The sequence below is a fragment of the Neolamprologus multifasciatus genome, chromosome 23 (genome assembly GCF_963576455.1).
Source record: "Neolamprologus multifasciatus chromosome 23, fNeoMul1.2, whole genome shotgun sequence".
Lineage (NCBI taxonomy): Eukaryota > Metazoa > Chordata > Actinopteri > Cichliformes > Cichlidae > Neolamprologus > Neolamprologus multifasciatus.
In genome coordinates, this window is record NC_140460.1 from 41,688,301 (window position 1) to 41,712,003 (window position 23,703).

Below are 23,703 nucleotides of genomic sequence, written 5' to 3' on the forward strand. Positions count from 1 at the left end.
GTCTACAATGTATGCAACTACTTTTATTTAAATACGTATTTTCATAGAGAAATTAAGTGAAAAGACTGAACAGCTTTGCTAACATTCACTTATCCAAACCATTGAATTGTTCCAATCATAGCCTACTCTCAAACTGCTTTTATAAACGTTTGTGAAAGAAAGTGTTGCCCTCAGGAGCTCGGTGAATTCCAGCATGGTACCATTATGGGATGCCACCTGTGCCTGGTCATGAAATATACTCACTACTAAATATTCCACAGTTGACTTTTAGTGGTATTATTATGGTAAAATTATGGTAAATGGACTGGTTCTTATTAGGGGTGCAACGATACACAAAATTCACGGTTCGATATTTTTTCGATACAAAAAAAAATGTTCATGCCTTTTTAATTTGTCATTTATTAAAATTATAAATATATATTTTAACTCAAAAGTACAGTTTTTAAATTTAATGTTGCTGAAAGCTCAGTGAATCTGCGTTCGACTACTCCGCCTAGGTTGCACTGTCGAGCGCAGATCCACTGAGCGCTCAACACAGACAGCACCGTCCGAAGGAAAATTGATAAAATAAATTAAAAATTTTGTATTGTTCAATACATATGCATACCGAACCGAAAGCACTGTATCAAACGGTTCAATATCGATACGAGTATCGTTGCACCCCTAGTTCTTATAAAGCGCTTTTCTACTCTGAGCACTCAAAGTGCTTTATACAACTTGCCTCATTCACCCATTCGCACAAGCACTTTTTTCAGCTGTGTACTCACTGGTCTCCAATCGTCGTCATCATCACTCAGAGTATTTAAGTCTTCAGTTTCCTCCTGTTCCCCTCGTGTCATTGATGTTGTTAGGATGCCTGGGTCGTTGACCCAGGGCTTTTGAGTTTATTATATTATTTATAATTTCTAGTCTTTGGGTTTTCGTGAGTCATGTCTTATGGTTTGTCTCTGTGTAATCCTTGGTTGCTGTCTCCCCTGTCTGCTGTATCCCCGTGTCCAGTCTGTGTCTGCCCTGGTCCCACATCTGTTCCCTCTGTTGTAGTGCCTGCATGTGAGTCTGTGTCTTTTGTTCAGTCTGTGTTTTGTGTTTCCTGTTTTACTTTGAAGGTTTCTGTCTCATCTCAGTGTGTTCACTTTACGCTTCCTTGTCTCGTCAGTTCTGATTTGCCCCAGCTGTGTTTCCCTCCTGTTGTCCATTCCCTGATTGCTCCCTCTATGTATTTAAGCCCTGTGTTTCAGTTTGTCATTGTCGCGATCTACCGTTTATCTAGCTGTGTGTTCTGTCCATGTAAGTTATTTTTTGGATACTCAGTTTTGTTACTTTTTTGAGTTTAACATTAAAGCTGTTTTGAGTTACTTTCTGTCTCCGGAGTCTGCACTTTGGGTCCTTCTCCTGCCTGCACACAGCCGTTCCCTAACAGATGTCATCTTTCCCGTGTGTGCTCTCAGTTATCCAGCCAGTCAGTGTTCGTTCATCTTCTGTTCATCACTATCCACGAGTCCTGCGTTTGGGTCACTTCTTCGCATCCGCACACAAATCCTGACACCTTCCAGTTAGTAGGTGACTTGCTCTACCACCTGAGCTACAGCCACTCCCATTATAACAAAGTGGAAGTGTCATGGTCCTGGGTCCTTTTGACCCAGCGTTTTGTGTTTTCTATTTGTGTGATTGTTGGTTTTGTTCTTCCTGTTTAGTGTTTACTCTGTTCTGCCCGTGTGTTCTGTATCTAGTCCGCGTTTCTTAGTTTGTGTCCTTTCATGTGTAAGTTCCTGTTTTATTGTGAAAGTCTGTGTCTTATGTCAGTGTGTTCTGTTTACGTTTCCCCGGCCTCGTCAGCTGTGATGTCTTCCAGGTGTGTTCCCCTTCTGTTTCCCATCCCCTGATTCCTGCCGTGTGTATTTATAGGGTGTGTTACCTCGTCCTCATGCTGGTTCGTCTGTGTTGTTTCCCCTCGGTCTCTCCGTATGTATTTCCCCGAACCTCCCTGCATCTACGTTTCTGGTTTGTTTTGTTAGTTTGCCCAGTTTAGGTTTTCTGTTACACCTTCACCTGCGCCATTGCTGTTGTATTTTCTTTTGTAAATAAATACTCATCTGCACCAGAGCTGCCGCCTTTTGGGTCCTATCTCCTATTCCACTCGTCTGCCACACCGGACGTGACAGGAAGGCATTGAGAAGAACAGCAAGTTGGGAAGAAGTTGTAGGTCATGTAAAATCAGAGAGCGGATGCTTAGGTGCATAGTGCATAGAGGTTGGCAGTTTTCTGCAGAGTCAGATTCAGATTATCTCAAGAACAGTGCGTAGAGTAGGGGTCGGCAACCCTGGGCACTCATGACACAACTGGCACGCGAAGGGTTAACTGATGGCACAACACGCAGTGAATTAATTTGAGAGGGTGCATTAAAAGGCAAGTATCTAAGGCCAAGCCACCAGTGCACATCGCAAATTAGCTCGCATAATGCCGGTCTCTTAGCTAACAACCGCAACTCCCAGATTCAACTTGTAATTGGCTAAAAATTACTTTGCCTACCAGTGAGAACGAAATCGGAATGAAATTTCCACATTCCAACACTACAAAAGCTTCAGGAGCTGTTCGCTCAGCGCAGCATCAGCACCACGGAAATACACGGATACATCCGAATGAACTACCAACACAGCTGGAATCCACAGCTGTGCGTGTTCATGGAGCTTCACCTGCTGGACGTCACTACCTGACAAGTTTAACTGTCTTCAGAACGTTGCAGAGGCCTTATTGACAGTGTTTGGCTCCACATGTCTGTGTGAGCAGATTTTCTCTCACATGAGTCCTCAGGCAGCCTCTGAATGTTGGACACTCGCAGACCTGTGTCTCTGAGTGGGAGACCAGAGATCACATTAACATGTGTGTCTCTGTATTAACAAACATGCCATATTGGCCCAGTTTATTATTTCTTATCATTGTTGTGATGAGACCTTAAACAGCATTTGCATTTTCTGTTTTACAGTTCCTTTGCTGTTAAGTTGTTCATTATAGTGTGAAACTGTTGAGCATTATCACATTTATTGTCAATGCAATGGTTGATATGACACATTGACTTCTGAGGAAACATGGCACTCATCAACAGAAAGGTTGACCCCTGATGTACAGAGCTGCGTGGAGTTGCATCTAAGCCTTACGTCAGCAGGCACACTGCAAAGCATTGAGTGCAGTTGTGTAACGTACGTCTCCACTGGACTCTAGAGCAGTGCAGACATGTTCTCTGCAGTGATGAATCATGCTTCTCTGTCCAGTGGACGAGTCTGGCTTTGGCAGTAGACCGGAGAACTGTACTTGTCTGACAGCAAGCACCGTTTCTAAGTACTCGGCCTCTTAGTTCTAGTGAAAGGAATTCTTAAGCAATTGTGTGGGAGCAGTTTAGTAATGACCCCATCCTGTTCCAACAAGACTGCACACCAAAACACAAAGCAAGGCCTATAACGACATGGATGAGTGAGTCTCGTATGAAAGAAGAGCTTTCACCTTGATGACATGAAGTAATGACTTCATGAATTACTTCACAAATGTATTATAATCTTATAATCTTAGCCTGTCTCTTGTATAATAAATTTACAAGTGACAGGCGGGGGTCCAGGGCTCCAGGGGGGGAAGGAAATCCAAACACACGAATCTTCAGTGATAGCTCGTCCACTCTGTCCTCTGTGACACTCTCCTCAGTCTGCACTCACTCCTCTTCTGCCACTCACACTCTAGTCCATGCAGCCACACGGGGATCCAGGGAAGGGAACAGGAACAGGTCCAGGGAACCTGCACAGAAGCAATTACAAAGACAACTTGTAGACTAGCTGGGGCTTCATGAACACCGGGGCGTTCATCGTTCCAGCGATGAGCTGCTCTGAGCCACAACCTTAAATAGCTGGCCTGGGAAAACAGGAGCTAATCAGTGGCAGGTGCGGACCATCAACGCAGGTGCGTAGGCCAAAAGCAGGAGCCCAGTAATTAGCTCCGCCCAGGCAGACAGAGGACAATGAGGGAAAGAGAGGGAGAGCGAGAGGGAGGGAGAAAAACAAAAACAACATCGTAGCCCAACGTGAGCCGGCCGGAGAGACACGGGACCATGACATAACCATTATGTCCAATACTTTCAGTACCATCGATTTTCATCTAGACACTTTTTCTCCAATTGATCTTTTTGAGATAACTTCAGTAATTACTTCCTCCAAACATCAGTGTGTCTGTTAGACTCCTGCTGCTCCAACAGGCTGTTCTTCTGTGGAAGCAGCTACCAGTGAAGTCTGGAGACAGACGTCCTCTCTACTTTTAAGATTAGGCTTAAAACATATAGTTAGGGCTGGACCAGGTGACCTTCAGTTATGCTGCAATAGACTTCCCATGATGCACTGAGCATTTCTCCCTGTCTCACCCCTTGTCATTCACCGTGTGTTTGATTATCCATTTTATTATGAGTTAGTATAAGTCCAGTCTGTCACAGTCTGTGTAGCACACCGTATATGGAGAGATATGGACCCAGGTGTGGACTGGAGATGAAGATGGAGGCTGGATGAACATGAATGCATGTTACTCTGCATGAAGCTGTGTGCAAGGACAGATGAGCAATGAGATTTGATGAGATTTAAAGTAGAGTGGAGTGAAGGCTGATAGGCCTCATAAAGGTGGGCATATAGACCAGTGATGTCACAATGAGCTTGACAGTCTGAGAAAGTGGATGTGAGTTTAGATGAGCCACCTGGGAAGCAGACAGTTGTGTGATTACAGAGCTTCCTAATTGAACTTATGCATGAACTTAATTTCTTAAAGATACTATTGTCATCAAATTCTCTCAAGATATCGGTAAAAACCCATCCAAATAATCCACACATGCAAAGAAATCTACCAGTATTTCACAGGCTTGTCAAGATGTTCTGCAAACTTCAAACACGCTTCAACTTGGGGGTTTTTCCAGCAACGAAGTGTTGAGTGTTTAGCATGCATAAAGGCCATGGCTGCTTATTGTTTTCTCTGAAACAGTTGTACCTGCTGATTCCAGGTCTTTCCATAGCTCTCCACAAGTGGTGCTTGGCTCTTGGACAAGTTTTCTGATAATTCTTTTTACTCCTCTGTCCAAAACTTTGTGGCCGGTTTTTGATGAAATGTTCTTCACACTTCAGGATTATGGCCCCAATAGTACTCACGGGTACCTTCAGTAGTAAATGGTAAATGGTAATGGTAAATGGCCTGTATTTGTATAGCGCTTTTACTAGTCCCCCCTAGGGACCCCAAAGCGCTTTACACACCCAGTCATCCACCCATTCACTCTCACATTCATACACTGGTGGAGGCAGCTACAGTTGTAGCCACAGTTGTAGCCCTGGGGCAGACTGACAGAAGCGAGGCTGCCATATCGCACCATCGGCCCCTCTGGCCAACACCAGTAGGCGGTAGGTGAAGTGTCTTGCCCAAGGACACAACGAGCGAGACTGTCCGAGCCGGGGCTCAAACCGGCAACCTTCCGATTACAAGGCGAACTCCCAACTCTTGAGCCACAATCGCCCATAGTACGTTAGAAATGGTACTTTCTTCTGTAACCAATGCCATAAATATGTTTGTGGTGGGGTGTGGTTGGTGGAGGAGGGGAGCAGCAGATTCAGGGTGTGGTATCAGGGGGGCTGGTTTGTCACAGCCTTCTCTATTCCAGTAGCAGCCAGTGAGAGGAGAGCACCGTTGTGCTACAGTAAAAACTGATTGTGCCAAAATAAAAAAGGCAAAAACACCCACGGAGTCATGTCGGGTCGCGTTGGGGTTAAAACGTTCTAACAATAAGCTTGCAAATGTCTTGAAAGAGCTTCTGAAATTTGTGAGCATTGTGAAATTTTTCTTTTTTTAACACCTTTGTAATGAGACACATTTTTATAGGCCGTCACTGACTAAGACAGCTAATCTTAATTTGCAGGTGGCAGGATTACTTTCTAATTATTGACAGATTTCACCTGGTTTAATGACTTTTCATGCTTTTTGTGCCTTCTTTTCTTCATGTGCTCATGTGTTGTTACCAACATCTGGTGAGAAATTGATGCCAATAACACCTTTAGAAATGTATTTACTAATTGGTTATTTGTTCAATACTTCAATACTTACTTTACCCACTGTATGATATTATGTCATTGTATTATACTATGACAGATGATTGTCCTCCTTTAATGGTGGAAAAAGTCTGTGCAGTTGAACGATGTGTCAGAACTGTTGGAAGATAATATTTTAGTAACATAGTCATTGTGCTGCTGCATTAAAGGGCCGTTTACACAGAATGAGAACATGGGTGGTGCAATGTCTTTAATACATTTTAATATTATAAGTAATTAATTAATAATAAGTAATTAAATTCTTAATTTCCTGATAGTTGCCAGGGTAAGTCTTCATTTATTTGGAAAACCAGAAGAAGATGTCAAAACAAGTGCACAGTTGGTGCAGGTTGGTTGCAAAAAGCTGTGCTCATGGTACTATTAACCCCGATTCTTTTGTCCCCGTGATAGAACAGAGAAAACCGACTCATAGTGTGTTAAAACATTTATATTTCTTTTATTCAATCATCTTCCGGAAGAGAGAGACCCCTGCACAGCCCAAAGCCAGTTGCAAGAGCTCTAACATTTTTAGCTCAACGTGTGTCTTATATTATTTCTGTACTTCAGACGTCACACAGTTTCAAACCTTGCTTATATGGAAAGTTCCTCTTTTCTGTGTCTTTATCTATTAATATGCCTGTGCACTAAAACGTCCTGTTTTTTAGTCTGGCTGAGCACTTAGTTTGTGAGTCAAAAGTGGCCTTGCTCTACAAGCCTTCATTATTAAAGTACATAAAACAATATAATAAGAAAATAAGGATACTAAGGATTAGGGATGGGTATCGTTTAGGTTTTATCCGATACCGGTGCCAAACCGGTACTTTTGAAACGGTGCCGGTGCTTAAACGGTGCTCAAACCGGTGCTTAAAGAATGGAGAACACAAAATTGGTCCAAAAACCTCTCATGTTCAGCTGTTTTTTTGTAAAAAGATAACAATGTTAGCCTTTTCTGCAGCTATGGGGCATATATGGTATCACTCTTGGCTGGAAGCAGCTTAAACAATGGAAAAAAACACAAATTTGTCCAAAAACCTCTCATGTTTAACTGTTTTCCACTTTTTCTTTGGTCATTTTAGCCTTTTTGTCCAGGGTGAAGGGAGTATCTGCCATCAAATAAGAAGACAGCCGCATGTAGCTATGATGGTGTTTGCTAGTTCACCTTACATGCATTAATGTAATAACGTGGTTAGCCTACTCAACGTAAATTACACACGAACAACATGAAGCTACTCACGCAGAGAAGAACGGCTGCTGCTGCATCATCATCATTTCTGCTACACTGGCAGGGCTAGGGGCCAGGACTCTCCTCTTCGGGTTTTTGGGGGATGTTGCTAACTCCGGGTCGATAACAGGCACCACACCCGCAGTAGATGTGCTCGTGTGAGGTCTCGCAGCAAGCTATCAAATACGGCGCATTTCTCGGCTTTTTAAAAAAACGCTATGCGTCGCCAGGTGTTTCATCAGATTTGAGGTGTTACCTCCTTTGACAGCATCACAGTATCAGCTTAAAGCACTTGTTGCAGCTGCTGAGTTTGCATCTTTTGCTGTGAAGTACAGCCAGACTTTGACTGCTTCGCCTTGGGCATTTTTAATCTGTAGCTCTGCTCTAAAAGAACGTACGTACCTGGACCCGCCTACTATCCTCGGAAAGGTAAAATGATTGGCTAGAATCTAAAGTGTATCACAGCTCAGGAAAAAAAAGCACTGAAATGTGCGCTGCTTTTCGGTCTGGTTACTACCGTTTATGTCAGAACCGGTGCCATCATGGCACCGGATACCGGTACCCATCCCTACTAAGGATATTGATTTCATGACAGTACCAAACTTTGGCTGTGTCCTCTGACTCTTCAGTGCTCACTCTAAATGTTTAAAGCCAAGCCAAGGGTTACTACATGGCACTGGACAATGGCGACATACAGCAGCAGCAGTGTGTATGTTTGTTAATCATTTGTTTCATGACTGTCGATGTTGAGTCACTATGGCTCATTTTAGTTTTTAATTTTCCTCACCCTGATGTTTATCTGTCAGTCTTGGACATCTGGACTCTCGACTATTCTCCGATACAGTCGAGAGTCCCTTTTGTTCCTTCGGGACCCTGATGTCAGCAACATGCAGCTCAGGGACCCTTACTCAGCAAAATCCTTTGACATCCTTTTTCCATGGTTAACAAGTGCTGGAGAACTAAATCAGAGGGGCAGATGAGAAGTGCAACAGAGACTTTACGTAATAAAGGTGGCATTGTTGAGTACAGAAATGCCTCATCACTCTGAGGAGACTTGGCTCCAGCAGCGGGACTTACACTCTGACTTGGAAATCAGTGGTTTTGGAGAACTTCTGCCCTCGGCAGGGGTCTCTGTCTTTAGAGTAAGGAGAATTAGTTGAGTAACAAAGTGGTGAAGAAATCCCTGTTCTCTCCTGATGTTTTACCTGAGAATTTTCACAGTGCATTGTTACTGTTGTGTAAATGGCCAAGGACCAATCCAGAAGCTGCCACTCGGACCATACTGGAGACGATGCAAAGTTTTTAATGCATCGCACCAGGCGCCGCCAAGTTTTCATGGTAATTTTAATCAATGTAAACTTAGGAGGTCACTCAATAATATTTAAAAATACACAGATTGTCCCATGAGGAAGGAAACAAGGAAACAATGACACTGTAAACACCCTGTATTTTCCAGGGTGCATGTACCCTTTAATTACATGCAATGTAAGGGCAACAAGGCGCAAGTATGTCTGTAATTGTGAGCAACAAGTCAGGTTTTTGCAGCAAACAGTGAAACAAATCCACTGTAAGTACCCTGTACTTTCTGGGGTGCCGGTCATATTACGGAGTCACCTGCAGCACCTGCAAAACAGTGAAATGTTTCACTGTAAGAGCTGTGACTAAGGCACATGTACTCTGTAATTATGTGCAATTTCATGTTTTTTCTTTTTTTACAGGAAACAATTAAATAATTAGACTGTAAGTAAATTTAAGTACAGCGTAAGTCATTTTACTGGGTTATTTCATGGTGAATTTTCAGAAAAACCAACAATATTTCACCATGTAACGCCATAATTACCCTGTGCTTTCTGGGGCCACATTCTAGCCAGTTGCCTGCATTGCATTTTGTCATGCAGTGTAGGCGGTTGGCTAGAAAGAACTGGAAAGGATTCACAGCATGTATATTGAGGAATGAAAGACAGAATACATGTGTGTGAAGGAGCGGGAGGTATAACAGTGGAGCAGAAGTAGTGATGTAGTTTAAGTTAGAGATGGCACGATACCACTTTTTTATGTCCGATACCGATACCGATATCATAAATTTGGATATCTGCCGATACCGATATGAATCCGATATAGTGTGTTTTTTAATCAACAAAACGTTTTTTTAATATCTTGCTGCATTTTGTATAAGTTTATACTCAAGTTTAAATAAATAACAACACTAAAGCTATTCTGTTATACCTGTATGTAAAAAATACACTGCGTCCAAAATATTTCATAGTTCAGCAACACTGATCAATCTAATAAACGTAAACCTGCACCATCCTCCCTATTCTGGTATTTTAAAGAGTACTTAGAAGAAATTTTAAGCAACCTAACTAATAGGGTTGCAAACTCCCAGCAAAAAAAAAAAAAAAATAGGGAACCACCCTCCACCTCATGATGCTTAATCGATGTAATCAAATTTAATTTGATGCAGGGGGAAAATGCACAAAAATAAATTATTTTTCAAGAATAATTAAATAGATTCAACATCTTTCTTCAACAGAATTGCAGACTGCACAGATGGTATCTTCCCAAAGGAAAAAGTAGTATAGCTTACTAGGGTATATTAGACTTAACAGTTACTATATACAGTAATGGACTTCTATATATTTTACACAAGATTAAAACTTTGGGTGTAAGAGTCAGATAATTATTTATTAAAAACTAGACATTTTAAATGAGAATAAGAAAGAAAAGTATGTCTTTGTGCCCCCTTTTCCCTGTTCATGCCCTATCGGACCCCCTGGTTAAACTTTGCTAGATCCGCCCCTGCACAATTACCAGCTGTCAGCTGCATAGAAAAAGATCCTGGTGTAGAAATAATATTAAATAAATTCTAACAACAGCTTATCAAGCTTAAACGTGCTGCTGTTGTTCAGCCGCTGGTTTCCTCTTTCTGGTGAGAAGTGGGCCAAAAACTAAGAAGAGAGACGGACTCGCGACAGAAAAGCCGATCAGCTGATCATTAAGCAGTTTCATGATTGAAGCAGCAGGAGAGAGAGAGAGAGAGAGAGAGAGAGGCAGTCGCTCCAGGTATGGTTGTTAAGTTTAACGTGGGAATGCTTTACAGACATTCAGAGATGAACTTACACACTTGCTTTACTTCTCTCTGGGAAAACTTCCTCATAGATGAAATGCTGGTTTGCTAGCAAGGCTACAAATACACACAGCCGCTCTATCACGTGATGCACACTGCTCTGACATGCTATGGTTATGAGCCGAGTTACGCCTTGTAGCAAGTTTTGTGAGGTGCTTTTTTGATATTTAATGGATCGGATTACATTTTTTATTTCTCACCGATATCCGATCCAGTAATTTGGGTCAGTATCGGACCGATACCGATACGTAATATCGGATCGGTCCATCTCTAGTTTAAGTACATGGAGTCAACCATAAGGAAATGGGCAAGAGTTTGTTAGCAGAAGGGTGAGATGGAGTGAAAATGACACGATGAACACATTACTCTTGATACTTTATATTTATATTTATTTAAATAGGACATGTTGACATCTGTTCTGTTCTTGGGCATCAAGTGCTTTTATGGACAATCTGAAACACACTAGGAAATGTGTTCATCAATAACACTTGATTATTGATTATTATTTTTTGTATACAAAACCAGTCAAAGGTTTGGACACACCATCTCATTTATTTTTATTTTTATTTTAATGAATGTTTACATTGTAGATTCTCATTGAAGGCATCAAAATTACGAATGAACACATATAGAATTATGTAGTGAACAAAAATTGTGAAATAAAACGTGTTGTTGTTTTTTTTAATGTCAGAATCTTCGAAATATCCACCCTCTGCTTTCATTAATGCTTTCTTAACTCTTGGCATTCTTGCTGATAATAATAATAATAATAATAATAATAATAATAATAATAATAATAATAATAATGATAATAATAAACTTTATTTATAAAGCACACTTAAAAACCAAGGTGCTTAACAAGTAAGATAGAGAATAGAAGGAAGATAACAGAAATAGGACCAAAGCAAGTACTAAGTATGCAAGCAGGTAGCTGTCACTGATACACAGGAAAGCAACAGGTACAGAGCAAACAAGAATTTAAATGAGCATAAAAGTGCATGATATAAAATCATAAAATAAATATTAACTAGAGGGAAAGGCAAGATTGAATAAGTGGGTTTTTAGTCGTGATTTGAACAGTGCGATGGAATCAGATGCGCGGAGGTCGAGAGGGAGGTTATTCCACAGTCCCGGGGCAGCCGGAGCAAACGCACGGTCACCCCGAGACTTCAGCTGAGATCTGGGTTGGGTCAGAAGTGGTTGAGTGGCAGATCTGAGTGTTCTAGCAGGAGTCTGTGGCCTGAGAAGTTCACTAAGATAACTTTATCAATAGTTTTGAATGTAAGGAGTAATATTTTAAATTGAATACGGTACTTTATGGGCAGCCAGTGTAAGCTAGCTAGAACAGGAGTAATATGGCAAAATTTCCTGGTACCAGTCAAGAGGCGGCTGCTGCATTTTGGACTGTTTGCAGTCTAAGAAGAAGAGAAGAGGGAAGACCGTAGTACAAGGAGTTACAATAATCCAACCTGGAGGTCACAAAAGCGTGAATAAGCTTCTCCAGGTCCTCATGCAGAACATAATGCTTAGCCTTAGAGATAAGGCGCAGTTGGTGGAAGCTCGATCTCACTACAGCAGACACTTGCTTATCGAGTTGGAAATGTTTTTCCAACAGTCTTGAAGGAGTTCAGAGATGCTGAGCATTTGTTGGCCCTTTTGCCATCACTCTGCGATCCATCTCATCCCAAACCATCTCCATTGGATTTAGGTCAGGTGACTGTGGAGGCCAGGCTATCTGGTGCAGCACTTCATCTCCTTCTTGGTCAAATAGCCCTTACACATCCTGGAGGTGTGTTTGGGGTCATTGTGCTGTTTGAAAAAATAAATGATGGTCCAACTAAACGCAAATCAGATGGGATGGCATGTTGCTGCAGGATGCTGTGAAAGCCATGCTGGTTCAGTGTGTCTTCAGTTTTAAATAACTCCCTAACAGTGTCACCACCAAAGCACCCCCACACCCTCACACCTCCTCCTGCACTCGGGGACACATTCAAAGTTTTGCAATTTTCCGGACTGACTGACCTTCAGTTCTTAAAGTATTGATGGGCTGTTGTTTCTCTTTACTTAGCTGATTGGTTCTTGTCATAATATGAATTCTAACAGTTGTCTAATAGGTCTGTCAGCTGTACACCAACCTGACTTCTGCACAACTGATGGTCCCAACCTCATTAAGAAGACAATAAATTCTCTACTCAGCACGGCAATTTTGTTATTTATTTTTTTTATTCAAAGCCACAGGTCGAATGATGTCATTTCTTATTAGCAGCAGAAGTAGTTGTTATTGAAGGTCGCTTTGCATCCTGCAAACTCTATACACAGGGGTGCACATAAGTGGTCCGCAGGTGCGCATGCGCTTTCAAAATAAAAGACGCGCGATAAGAAGTTGCAACACGCGTTTGCGTACATTCGATTTTCTGGAGGATGACATTTATTTAGAACTCTTAAAGATGTCGAAGAAGCTCCTTTAAGCAATTACTTTGGTGTTCCTACACCTCCAAAGAAATGTCAGAAGGAGTCCGTATCCCAAAAGAAGAGCGTATTCTCAGAAAGGTGGTTAAATACTGTTAACAGCATCAAGTTCTTGGGAGTTCACATCTCAAACGACCTCACCTGGACCACCAACACCACCTCCATCACCAAAAAGGTCCAGCAGCGCTTCCACTTCCTGAGATGCCTGAATGATTTCCCAGATTCTAGTGAGAGAAATCTTCACTTGCTGGGGCCTGCCTAAATACATCTTGTCCAATCGTGGGACTCAGTTTGTCTCCTCAGTCTTCCAGACTGTGTGCCAAGCCTGGAACAGGGGCCACAAATTAACATGTGGTCAAAATGTGATCAACAGTACACATATATTTTCCAATTATCCAAGCATGAATACCAAACAAATCAAAATTGACCACAATTTCCCCATTAACTCTAAATAAAGCATTTTCTGTACTTCCACACACCTAAAGGGTAAAGCTGTTTCCCCATAGGTAGCTGATGTCTCTGTCCAAGGTTCTCTCACAGCTGGTTGGCAGGGCCTCCAATACAGGTGGACCCTTGCGGGCAGGGTGTCGGGTGAAACACCAAACAGGCCCGAGACTCTGGAGTCTGATTGAGAGACAGTGAGACCTCCTGTCTCCAGTTTCTGCAAGTGAGCAAACCCTGTGTACAAAGTATGATCCAGGCTATGGAGCTTTGGCAATGTTTTTTGCAGGTGTCTTTTAACCCTTCTAACCATCCAGTTTCACATGTTGACCAGGGCGTAGCTCTGACAAGTGACGTGTAGAATGACATCTGTTGTAGAAGATACAATAATTTTATTTCGCCTGTAGATCCTTTTGTTGTACCTTAGTGTAATGAATATAATGAGGTTGCAGCTGCTGAGCTAGAACGAGAACTGTTGTCTTTATGTGTCAGCCACTCATTAGTTATGCAGGACGTAGGCCAGTTGCTGTGATGGGCGTGGCGCGGTAGCGTATGAGAGCCAGTTGGGGTCCTGCTGCCGAAGAATCCTCCTCCCCATAGCAATGCCTCTGTCTGTTGCACCATTAGCTTGCATATAATGGGGACTGGAAGTTGTGTGACCAATGTTGTACGTCTTACTGAACAGTTTTTGCTGAGATAATATGTGAGGTTGGGGATAGCGTTTGAGCTCATCACAGACAATGGCACACAAACAGGCTTTTCAAGCAGTCAATCATTGCTGGCTTGTAATGGAGGTGCAATCAAGATGTCGCGTGAGTAATAATCCACAACTACTTTGAGCAAATTGTAGCTTTGGTGCATGGCGGTGAAGAAGTCTGGGAGGAATTTTCCCGGACAGTTTATCATTCATATCATCTGACGAAGCTCAGAGACATTTGAGGGGCGGGGCATTTCAGTGACACAGTTTTTCTGGATGAGTTTTGATACCATCTTTCGCAATGACGTGTCTTTAACATTTGATCTTAGATTTTCCAATCTTGGAGTTATCTTGGATTAATTTCAGCCCAGAATGCCTGATGGTCTGCAGCACTGCCTTACGGTTGTGATCATGTTCTGCTTTTTCCTTTCCAAACACTAAGATGTCATTCATTACCACCACAGCACCGGCATAACCCTTGAGAAGGGTGCTAATCTGCCGTTGGAATATTTCTGGAGGAGACGTTATCCCAAAGGGCAATCTTTAAAAGCAGAAGCGACTCACTAGCGTTATGAATGGCGTTAGCTTCCTGCTCTTAACATTGAGCAGTATTTGCCAAAACCCACTGGAGGCATCAAGGATTGAAAATATATGTCTGTGAAGGTTCTCAGTCATCCAGGTCGTCGTAGTCTAAGGAGCTTGGAAAGAAAAGCGTCTGGACTTCTTTGAGTTTCCTTGAAGACGTTTTACCTCTCATCTGAGAAGCTTCTTCATTTCTAAGAGTAATTGGTGGAGAGTCCCAGATTGAAGTCCTATTGGGAGTGTCCCTAAGAGAACATGGACCCCTTAATGATCCTCTACCTAATCACACGAGCCAAGGTGCGAAAACAGGTGTAGGTCACAATCAGCCAGGGTTTCGGGGTTTCATGTGATTTAATGAGGGCAAATAGTCCAGGATGTGACTGGGCATTAAGGCGTCTGGATTATAGATGGCAGACAGTTGGTGTCGTAAGCTATTCCCTCTGTTCAAAGATGGTCATTTACAGTGGATATAGATGGCTTCTTTCACTCCCTTCCAAACCATCTGTCTTCTCTGTCCAAAATGTGAACATTGGTATCCTCGAAAGAGTGACCTTTGACCGTTAGATGCAGATGGACAGCAGAGTCTTGTCCCGTCGAGGTGGCTCTTCTATGTTGTGCCTTGAGTTTATGAAGTGGCTGTTTGGCTTCTCCAGTGTAGAGGTTGAACCAGTTTTTGTCTCAGTTTGTGGCTGGGTCTGAAGTACACTGGGATGTCATGCTTGGAGAAGCAGAGTTTCTCTAACAAACCTGCTACATAGGGGATGACAATATTGTTTCATTTGTTCTTCTGATCCTCCTTAGTTGGTGTCTGAACTTCTCTCCATGCATCTTGTGGGAGGCAAAGAGTAGGTATTGGTCCTGGTGTGTGGGCTTCTGGTAAACTTCAATGTAGAGATTTCCATTCTCTTCAATGCATTCAGAAAAGTCCAGAAATTCAATTCAATTCAATTCAATTTTATTTATATAGCGCCAAATCACAACAAAAGTCACCTCAAGGTGCTTCATAGATACAGAGAAAAGCCCAACAATCATATGACCCCCTATGAGCAGCACTTTGGCAACAGTGGGAAGGAAAAACTCCCTTTTAACAGGAAGAAACCTCCAGCAGAACCAGGCTCAGGGAGGGGCGGGGCCATCTGCTGTGATTGGTTGGGGTGAGAGAAGGAAGACAGGATAAAGACATGCTGTGGAAGAGAGACAGAGGTTAATAACAGATATGATTCAATGCAGAGAGGTCTGTTAATACATAGTGAGTGAGAAAGGTGACTGGAAAGGAAAAACTCAATGCATCATGGGAATCCCCCGTCTACGTCTATTGCAGCATAACTAAGGGAGGATTCAGGGTCACCTGGTCCAGCCCTAACTATATGCTTTAGCAAAAAGGAAAGTTTGAAGCCTAATCTTGAAAGTAGAGATAGTGTCTGTCTCCCGAATCCAAACTGGAAGCTGGTTCCACAGAAGAGGGGCCTGAAAACTGAAGGCTCTGCCTCCCATTCTACTTTTAAATACTCTAGGAACAACAAGTAGGCCTGCAGAGCGAGAGCGAAGTGCTCTAATAGGGTGATATGGTACTACAAGGTCATTAAGATAAGATGGGGCCTGAAAACTGAAGGCTCTGCCTGCCATTCTACTTAAAACCCTTTAAAGCCGATTGATTTTCAATTTTTTGGTATCTCAATTTTTTGCAATTTATGTAGTTACTATGGACTTAATGCATACATATTGTTAAAATTTGGGCTATAACAGTTGTATTAATGTATAGCAACTTGAAATGCTCCCAAAAATGGCTCCACAGCATGTAAAAATATAAAGCTCTGGCGCATTTGGTTCTATGGTAGGTCTTAAAGGGTTAAATACTCTAAGAACAACAAGTAGGCCTGCAGTGTGAGAGTGAAGTGCTCTAATAGGGTGATATGGTACTATATCATATCACCCTATTTGCTATTTAAAAAGCAAAATCTTCCAGACCAGGTTAAAACTATTTTCCTTTAAAATGTGCACTTCTCATACTGGAGTCTTCAGTGTCAACTGGCTTCCCTGCTGCAACTGTGTCCTACAAAAAAACAACTCCTCCTTCCTGTTTTCTCTCTGCTTTATAGAGAAGGGCTCAAATCATTACCAATCAATGGCTCCCTGTACTCAACTCCAAATAGCTTGCAGCTGGACTAGAGTAGAATCACCACTCCTACACGGGTGTGGCCCACAGCTCACACAAAACAAAAACACCAAAGCATGCAATTATTAAAATGACAAACATGCCAACCCGATGTTTAGTGGGAGATTCTCTCAGTTATTCCACCATGCCACATTCTGCAACACTACAGACTTCCTCCTTCTCCTGCTACATTTCTGAGACGTGATGATCGACTGCTGGGGATGGGAATCAAGAATAGGTTCCTAGTAGTCCAGTTCCTTGGAATGGTTAGTCTGCCCGCCTACTGATCCCGCTATGATCAGCTGATTTCAGTTCGTGTGTCGGAAGTAAAAATAATGGTGCATTCTTCACCATAGATATGGACATTACTTTTATCATTAATGCACAAAGGGATGGAGAGTGAGATGGCAAAGTGACGACTGCTCCAGGACAGAAACAACTGCGTTATAATGTTAACACAACTTCGGCTCTTTGCAAAACAGCATGCTAACGCTAAGGTAGCCAAGAACCCCAGAGTGATGTTAAAGCTCAGTAAATGCTGACATTGCTCTTATAAAGTGATAAAATGAGCCATCATTCGTGGTGAAGCCAGCCTGTAACAAACTGATGAGCAGTCAGGCTGCAGCTTCTATTTCTACCTGTTCATGTTTCTACAGTAGAATCACTGCAATGATTGCTTGTGCTGGTTTTCATCTTTGCTTTGTGTTGTCAGCTTTGTTTTCATACCTAAATACTAAGACAAAGATGACACGTGTCCTCACTGGAATAGGGATTTGTGTTGGTGTGTGGGGCTGTAGCTTTATATTGGTAAATGGCCATTATGAGTGTTTTTCAGTGTTTTTCAGATCATTTTGCAGAGTAACATGAAGGTAACATAATAAGTAGAATAATGAATGTCTTTGTTCAAAGACATTCAAAGACAGTATGCAATAAAATACTGCGTTACTTTTAGGAAAAGTGTTCTGTGTAATACGGGTAATAACTTTTTTACTTTACTTTTAAGTAATGACCCCAACACTGAACACAAAAAAGAGGGGAAATACCTCTAAAATGCACACGCATTAGACCACACAGCATGTAATTACTTTGCATGAATGTAATGTCATGATATGCTGCTTAGACATGGTGGTGACTCTCAAAGTGGAGCCAATAAGAATCGATAAGGAATCAAATCAAGTTATATTGATAATGGAATGGGAATCGCTAAATTCTTACCGATTCCTATCCCTATTGACTACTTCTGACACCATGTCATGAAAAGTCACAGGATTCATTGGAAAACTCAGTGGAGTATTTTTTGTTGTGTGAGCTAGACTGGAATGGACAGGTCATTCCCCAAATGTGGAGTGGATTTCTTTTTTTCCTCTTATTAATGAACTGCGTGGACGGGAATTGGACAGATTTTGCCAGGACTGTGAACTTTTGTTTCAAGTTGTGATTGTTATTATATTGCTTTCCTTATGAATATGGGTGAAACAGTTCGTTTTTACATTTTAAAACGTTACTTTTTGATGTAGCTTTTGTTTTGGCATCTATCAGGTGACACTGGACTATTATCATTGTGGGGCTGCAGCTGCCGGGGAACCTTACATAATACAATCAACATTTAAATATTGAATAACTCCCTTTTAACAGAAGGAAATCTCCACCAAAGGCAGGTTCAGGGAGGGGAAGCCATTTGCCTCAACTGGTTGGGGTTAAGGGGAGGAAGACAGGATACTGTGCAAGTCACAGGTCAAACTTGCTGTGAAATGTCCTAACAGTACTCTGTTTTGTTACAGGTGCTAGAAAACCCCACTCCAGTACCGACAACAACCAATTCTGCCATCCACAAGATGAATCCCTCTTCAAGGTGGTCCAAGATAAAGATTGTCACAAAGCAGTCTGGGGATGAATGCATCACAGCTTTAGAGATCGTTCCACCTGTAGACGGAGCCGAGAGGCATTCAATCCCAATCAGCCGTCCTCGGACTGTGGCAAGAAAATTTGCAAGCATTGCTAGAAGCCAAGTGAGAAGGAAAAGACAGATGGCTGCCAGAGAAAAGAAAGTAGGTTAATACACGACATACGTTTAAGACATATAATGGAAATAATAGAGGAACTCGTTATTTAGCTTTGAGTATCGAACAGAGTTACGGAGCCCCGCAGGGGACATGGGAAAAAAAAAATTAAGACGGACTTTTGCGAGATCTCGCAAAAGTTTTGCGAGATCTCGCAAAACTAACACGGGGTCAAGGAAAACTTTTGCGAGATCTCGCAAAACAAACTTGGAATCTCGGAATTCTTTTTTTTTTGGATCTCGCAAAACAAACTCGGGATCTTGCAAAACTTTTGCGAGATCTCGCAAAAGTTTTAGCCGCATTCTTCGGACGCCGGTTCGAAGCCGACCGGGAGGTCGAGGCACGATGTGCCGGGAAAGCGGTGTTCCTCCCGGCTGTAATAGGTCTCGACCTCCCGTTAGCTTCGAGCTAAAACTTTTGCCCCTGCAGGGCTCCATAAAGAATAGAAGTCTTGGAGAATAAATAAAATATGACAGGAAGACCCTCACTCACTTTGTTTCCAGCTAAAACCCAGTGTATGTAAGTCAGTGGTTCTAACAGTCATAGGAAGAGTTGTTAAGCAGATGTCCCTATTATCTCAGCTTTAATGTCCTGGTGCACGCTCAATCATCCAGGTAAGGAAATCCCAAAAGGTTGATTCTGTTCATCTGGACGTAGCGTTTTCACTGGAAACGCTACGTCCAGATGAACAGAATCAACCTTTCGGGATCTCAGCTTTAAGTTGCTTTAATGCTGTCTCACCCTTGAGATTACCCGAGACAGAGAGCAGATATGTTTTATCTCAAGCTGAAATTGAGCGGCTGTTTTCCTGTGTGTGCAAATATTAATTGGGGTGCAGAGCAATTTAGCACGTTTGGACATGTTTTTAATGTAGCTCAAACTAAAAGGTTTGGCACTGTCGTTTTTTACATAATACACATTATGCAGACTTAACATGGTCAGCTCTTCTGTGAGTTATGTGACGGTCATCTCACTGCAGCGTGTGAGAAACAAAGAGCTGACAGTTCACAGATTATCTATCTTTTGACTTTGAGTCTACATGTTCCTGTTTATTTAATCTTCATCTCTCCTTTCTTCCATCATTTATAGGTAACCAAGACTATCTTTGCCATCCTGCTGGCTTTCATCATCACATGGACACCGTATAATGTGATGGTGTTGATCTCAACCTTCTGCCAGTCCTGTGTCCCTGATACAGTGTGGGCAATTGGCTACTGGCTGTGTTATGTCAACTCTACTATCAACCCAGCTTGTTATGCACTGTGCAATGCCACATTTAAAAAGACTTTCAAGAACCTGTTGCTATGCCAATATAAAAATATAGGAACGAGATAAGATAGAAGGAGGAGATTTGAGATAGGATGGAAGGCAAAGCTGTAAATCATTTCAAGAAGTTGCGTGAAAGAAAAATGAAGGAGCTGAATGAAGAATAGCAGAACTGGGTGATGGGTGCCTTCTGAAGAGACCGGAAACTTGGAGTCGATTAGTAAATGTATTTATTCTACAAATGAATGAGTGCTCCCTATTCATACAGTCCAAGCAAAGCGTGAGTGTAAACCAGAGATTCTTTTATTCTTTTACCTGTCAAGCTACCCAAAATTGCACTGTGAGTAGAAATTTGGTTTCACTAACACAGAAATTAATTTCAAATGAAGATGTAGATGCTAGAAAAGGAGGTCAGTGATTGGATCTGTGTGGTGATGCATGAGAACGTGGCCGAGCACGTGGCTTTGCCTCATCTGTGCTGTGTGTATGTGCATATGTATGTATGTATGTATGTATGTATGTATGTATGTATGTATGTATGTGTGTATGTATGTATGTGTGTATGTGCATATGTATGTATGTATGTATGTGTGTATGTATGTATGTATGTATGTATGTATGCATAGCTAGATGTATAAATAGACTGGTGGATCTCTTGATGCATTAACATATCTAAGAAAGCGATGTTAAACTAGACTCTATTCTCTAGAGTTTGAGCTCAACCTACTGTCAGTTCTGAGTCCCTGACATGGCACGAGCAGTTGGCTACTGGCTGTGTTATTAACTCTGCTATCAGTCTGGGATGTTACAGCAACAGTCACAACAACACAAAATATCAGATGGACGGAGAAAAGAAGAATAGGTAAGAAGAAATACTGTTATTATTGCCAGTAACCAAGACTGATTAAACAAATGAATACCAGAGATTCATTGGACGGTGCCTTTTAAATGGAGGCTACAGGAGCAACAACAGTTTGTTCACACAGCATAAAACAGAGTTTTACTTAACATACCAACCTGCTTAAACTAAGACGTCGTTCAGATATGAAAGATGTCTGCTCAGTAAAACTACTGGAATCCAGAAATAGCTTCCAGACTCACACTGATAATTTAATACTAAACAATGATGCAATTCAATGCAGTTTTATTTATATAGCACCAAATGACAGCAACAATCACCTCAAGGTGCTTTATATTGGAAGGTAAAGTAAACTCTATGACAATACAGAGAAATCTAGACAATCAGATGACCCTCTGTGACCAAGCACTTTGCAACAGCAAGAAGGAAAAACTTCCTGGAAGAAACAGGAATAAACCTCCATCAGAACAAGGCTCAGGAAGGGACGGCCATCTGCCAGCTGTGGCTATGTGAAAGTGGCGTGCTGTGAAAGAGAAACAGAGTAATAATAACTGATGATTAAATACAGAGTGACAGAGTAAACACATAGTGAATGATACGGGTGAGTAAAGTAGAAACTCCCAGTGCATCATGGGAATCCCCGGCAGCCTACATCTATTGCAGCATAACTAAGGGAGGATTCAGGGTCACCTGGTCCAGCCCTAACTATATGCTTTAGCAAAAAGGAAAGTTTGAAGCCTAATCTTGAAAGTAGAGATAGTGTCTGTCTCCTGAATCCAAACTGGAAGCTGGTTCCACAGAAGAGGGGCCTGAAAACTGAAGGCTCTGCCTCCCATTCTACTTTTAAATACTCTAGGAACAACAAGTAGGCCTGCAGTGTGAGAGCGAAGTGCTCTAATAGGGTGATATGGTACTATATCATATCATCCCATTTGCTATTTAAATAGCAAAATCTTCCAGACCAGGTTAAAACTATTTTCCTTTAAAATGTGCACTTCTCATACTGGAGTCTTCAGTGTCAACTGGCTTCCCTGCTGCAACTGTGTCCTACAAAAAAACAACTCCTCCTTCCTGTTTTCTCTCTGCTTTATAGAGAAGGGCTCAAATCATTACCAATCAATGGCTCCCTGTACTCAACTCCAAATAGCTTGCAGCTGGACTAGAGTAGAATCACCACTCCTACACGGGTGTGGCCCACAGCTCACACAAAACAAAAACACCAAAGCATGCAATTATTAAGACAAAAATGCCAACCCGATGTTTAGTGGGAGATTCTCTCAGTTATTCCACCATGCCACATTCTGCAACACTACAGACTTCCTCCTTCCCCTGCTGCATTTCTGAGACGTGATGATCGACTGCTAGGGATGGGAATCAAGAATAGGTTCCTAGTAGTCCAGTTCCTTGGAATGGTTAGTCTGCCTGCCTCCTCATCTCGCTATGATCAGCTGATTTCAGTTCGTGTATCTGAGGCAAAAATAATGGTGGATTCTTCACCGTAGATATGGATAAAGTCTTTAGCCTAATCTTGAAAGTAGAGATAGTGTCTGTCTCCCGAATCCAAACTGGGAGCTGGTTCCACAGAAGAGGGGCCTGAAAACTGAAGGCTCTGCCTTCAATACTTCCTTTATCCAGGAACAACAAGTTAGTCAACAGTCTGAGAGCGAAGTGCTCTGGATTTATCATGGAGCCAATAAAGAGAACTTCACTTTCTTTCTAGTCCCTGTCAGTACTCTCGCTGCAGCACCTTGGCTACAGCTTCAGTCTGTCAGTCAGAAGACTAATTAACATTAGTCCTCTCCAGTGCACATGTACTTGTATCCACACCTATGGCCAGGTTAGAATCACCACTTCACCTGGTCATGTCCTTAGACATTTTATTCACTTTATTTCAGTTAGTTTGTTCAGATTGAGGATTTGTTCTCAACCCCTAATGATTTTCCATATTATGGAGCAAAAAGCTTCACATTGACCTGCAGTTTTGCAGATTTGTCTTGTGTCTACAAGTCATCACATACAGCTTCTTAGGAATTAACACTTCACAGAACTATTTGTGAATTTCTAAAAATCTTGCCAGCTTAGCAGTTCGACTGAGAGGTAAATGGTAAACGGCCTGCATTTGTATAGCGCTTTACTTAGTCCCTAAGGACCCCAAAGCGTTTTACACTACATTCAGTCATTCACTCATTCACACATTCACACACACAGAGGTAAAACAAGGCAGTGCGATGTGCAGATGGCTGAAATAACAGTGTAGGAGAGATAAAAAGGAGTGCAGGTTGAGAGAGGAGAGAGAAAAGACATATGACATGGATGTGAGGAAATGAAAATGAGAGACTGGTAGAAACGGGGAAAAGAGTATTAGGGAAAGCAATCCTGAGCTTGTGGAAGAAAAGTAGGGCATGATAGGAGGAGAACAGAGGGACTCATTCCCTGATTTAGTCCTGGTCTCCCAACCCTAATTCTCATGCTGGAGACAAAATAAGAAACAAGCTGAAGCACAACAATTCATCAAAAGAAAGGATGTTACCTCTGCCATTTATCACCATAGTATTAGGATACAACTCTATTTAATGTAGTAACACTTGTGTCACAGTGGGTTTTACTTGTGAGTCTTAAAGGTGTTTGTTAGTGAGTTTTCACAAATGAAGAGGGAATTTGGGACAGAAATTTTAGGTTTAGGTTTGTAAGACTCGGCCTGATTCAGATGTCTTTATCCCATCTGAGAAA

The 23,703-nt window shown here is 41.9% G+C and overlaps 1 protein-coding gene and 1 long non-coding RNA gene across 4 annotated transcripts in view; both read left to right on the top strand.

Moving 5' to 3' along the window:
- LOC146492398 (uncharacterized) lies at positions 1 to 16,096 on the top strand. Its single transcript, XR_014872304.1, has 2 exons — positions 1 to 10,975; positions 13,033 to 16,096. It is a non-coding gene; the product is annotated as an uncharacterized LOC146492398 (long non-coding RNA).
- The window catches only part of LOC146492397 (muscarinic acetylcholine receptor M4-like), a 64,498-nt gene extending 41,834 nt beyond the window's left edge, over positions 1 to 22,664 (top strand). The window contains exons 6-8 of one of the 3 annotated variants that reach the window (XM_085150820.1): positions 18,570 to 18,836; positions 19,938 to 20,672; positions 20,745 to 22,664. In XM_085150820.1, the coding sequence (XP_085006946.1) occupies positions 18,570 to 18,836; positions 19,938 to 20,183 (513 nt within the window). In that variant the 3' untranslated portion in view covers positions 20,184 to 20,672; positions 20,745 to 22,664. Of the gene's footprint in view, positions 1 to 18,569; positions 18,837 to 19,937; positions 20,673 to 20,740 lie in introns of all 3 variants that reach the window. The other 2 variants (XM_085150818.1, XM_085150819.1) reach the window with 2 other exon arrangements.
- The last annotated feature ends 1,039 nt before the right edge of the window (positions 22,665 to 23,703 follow it).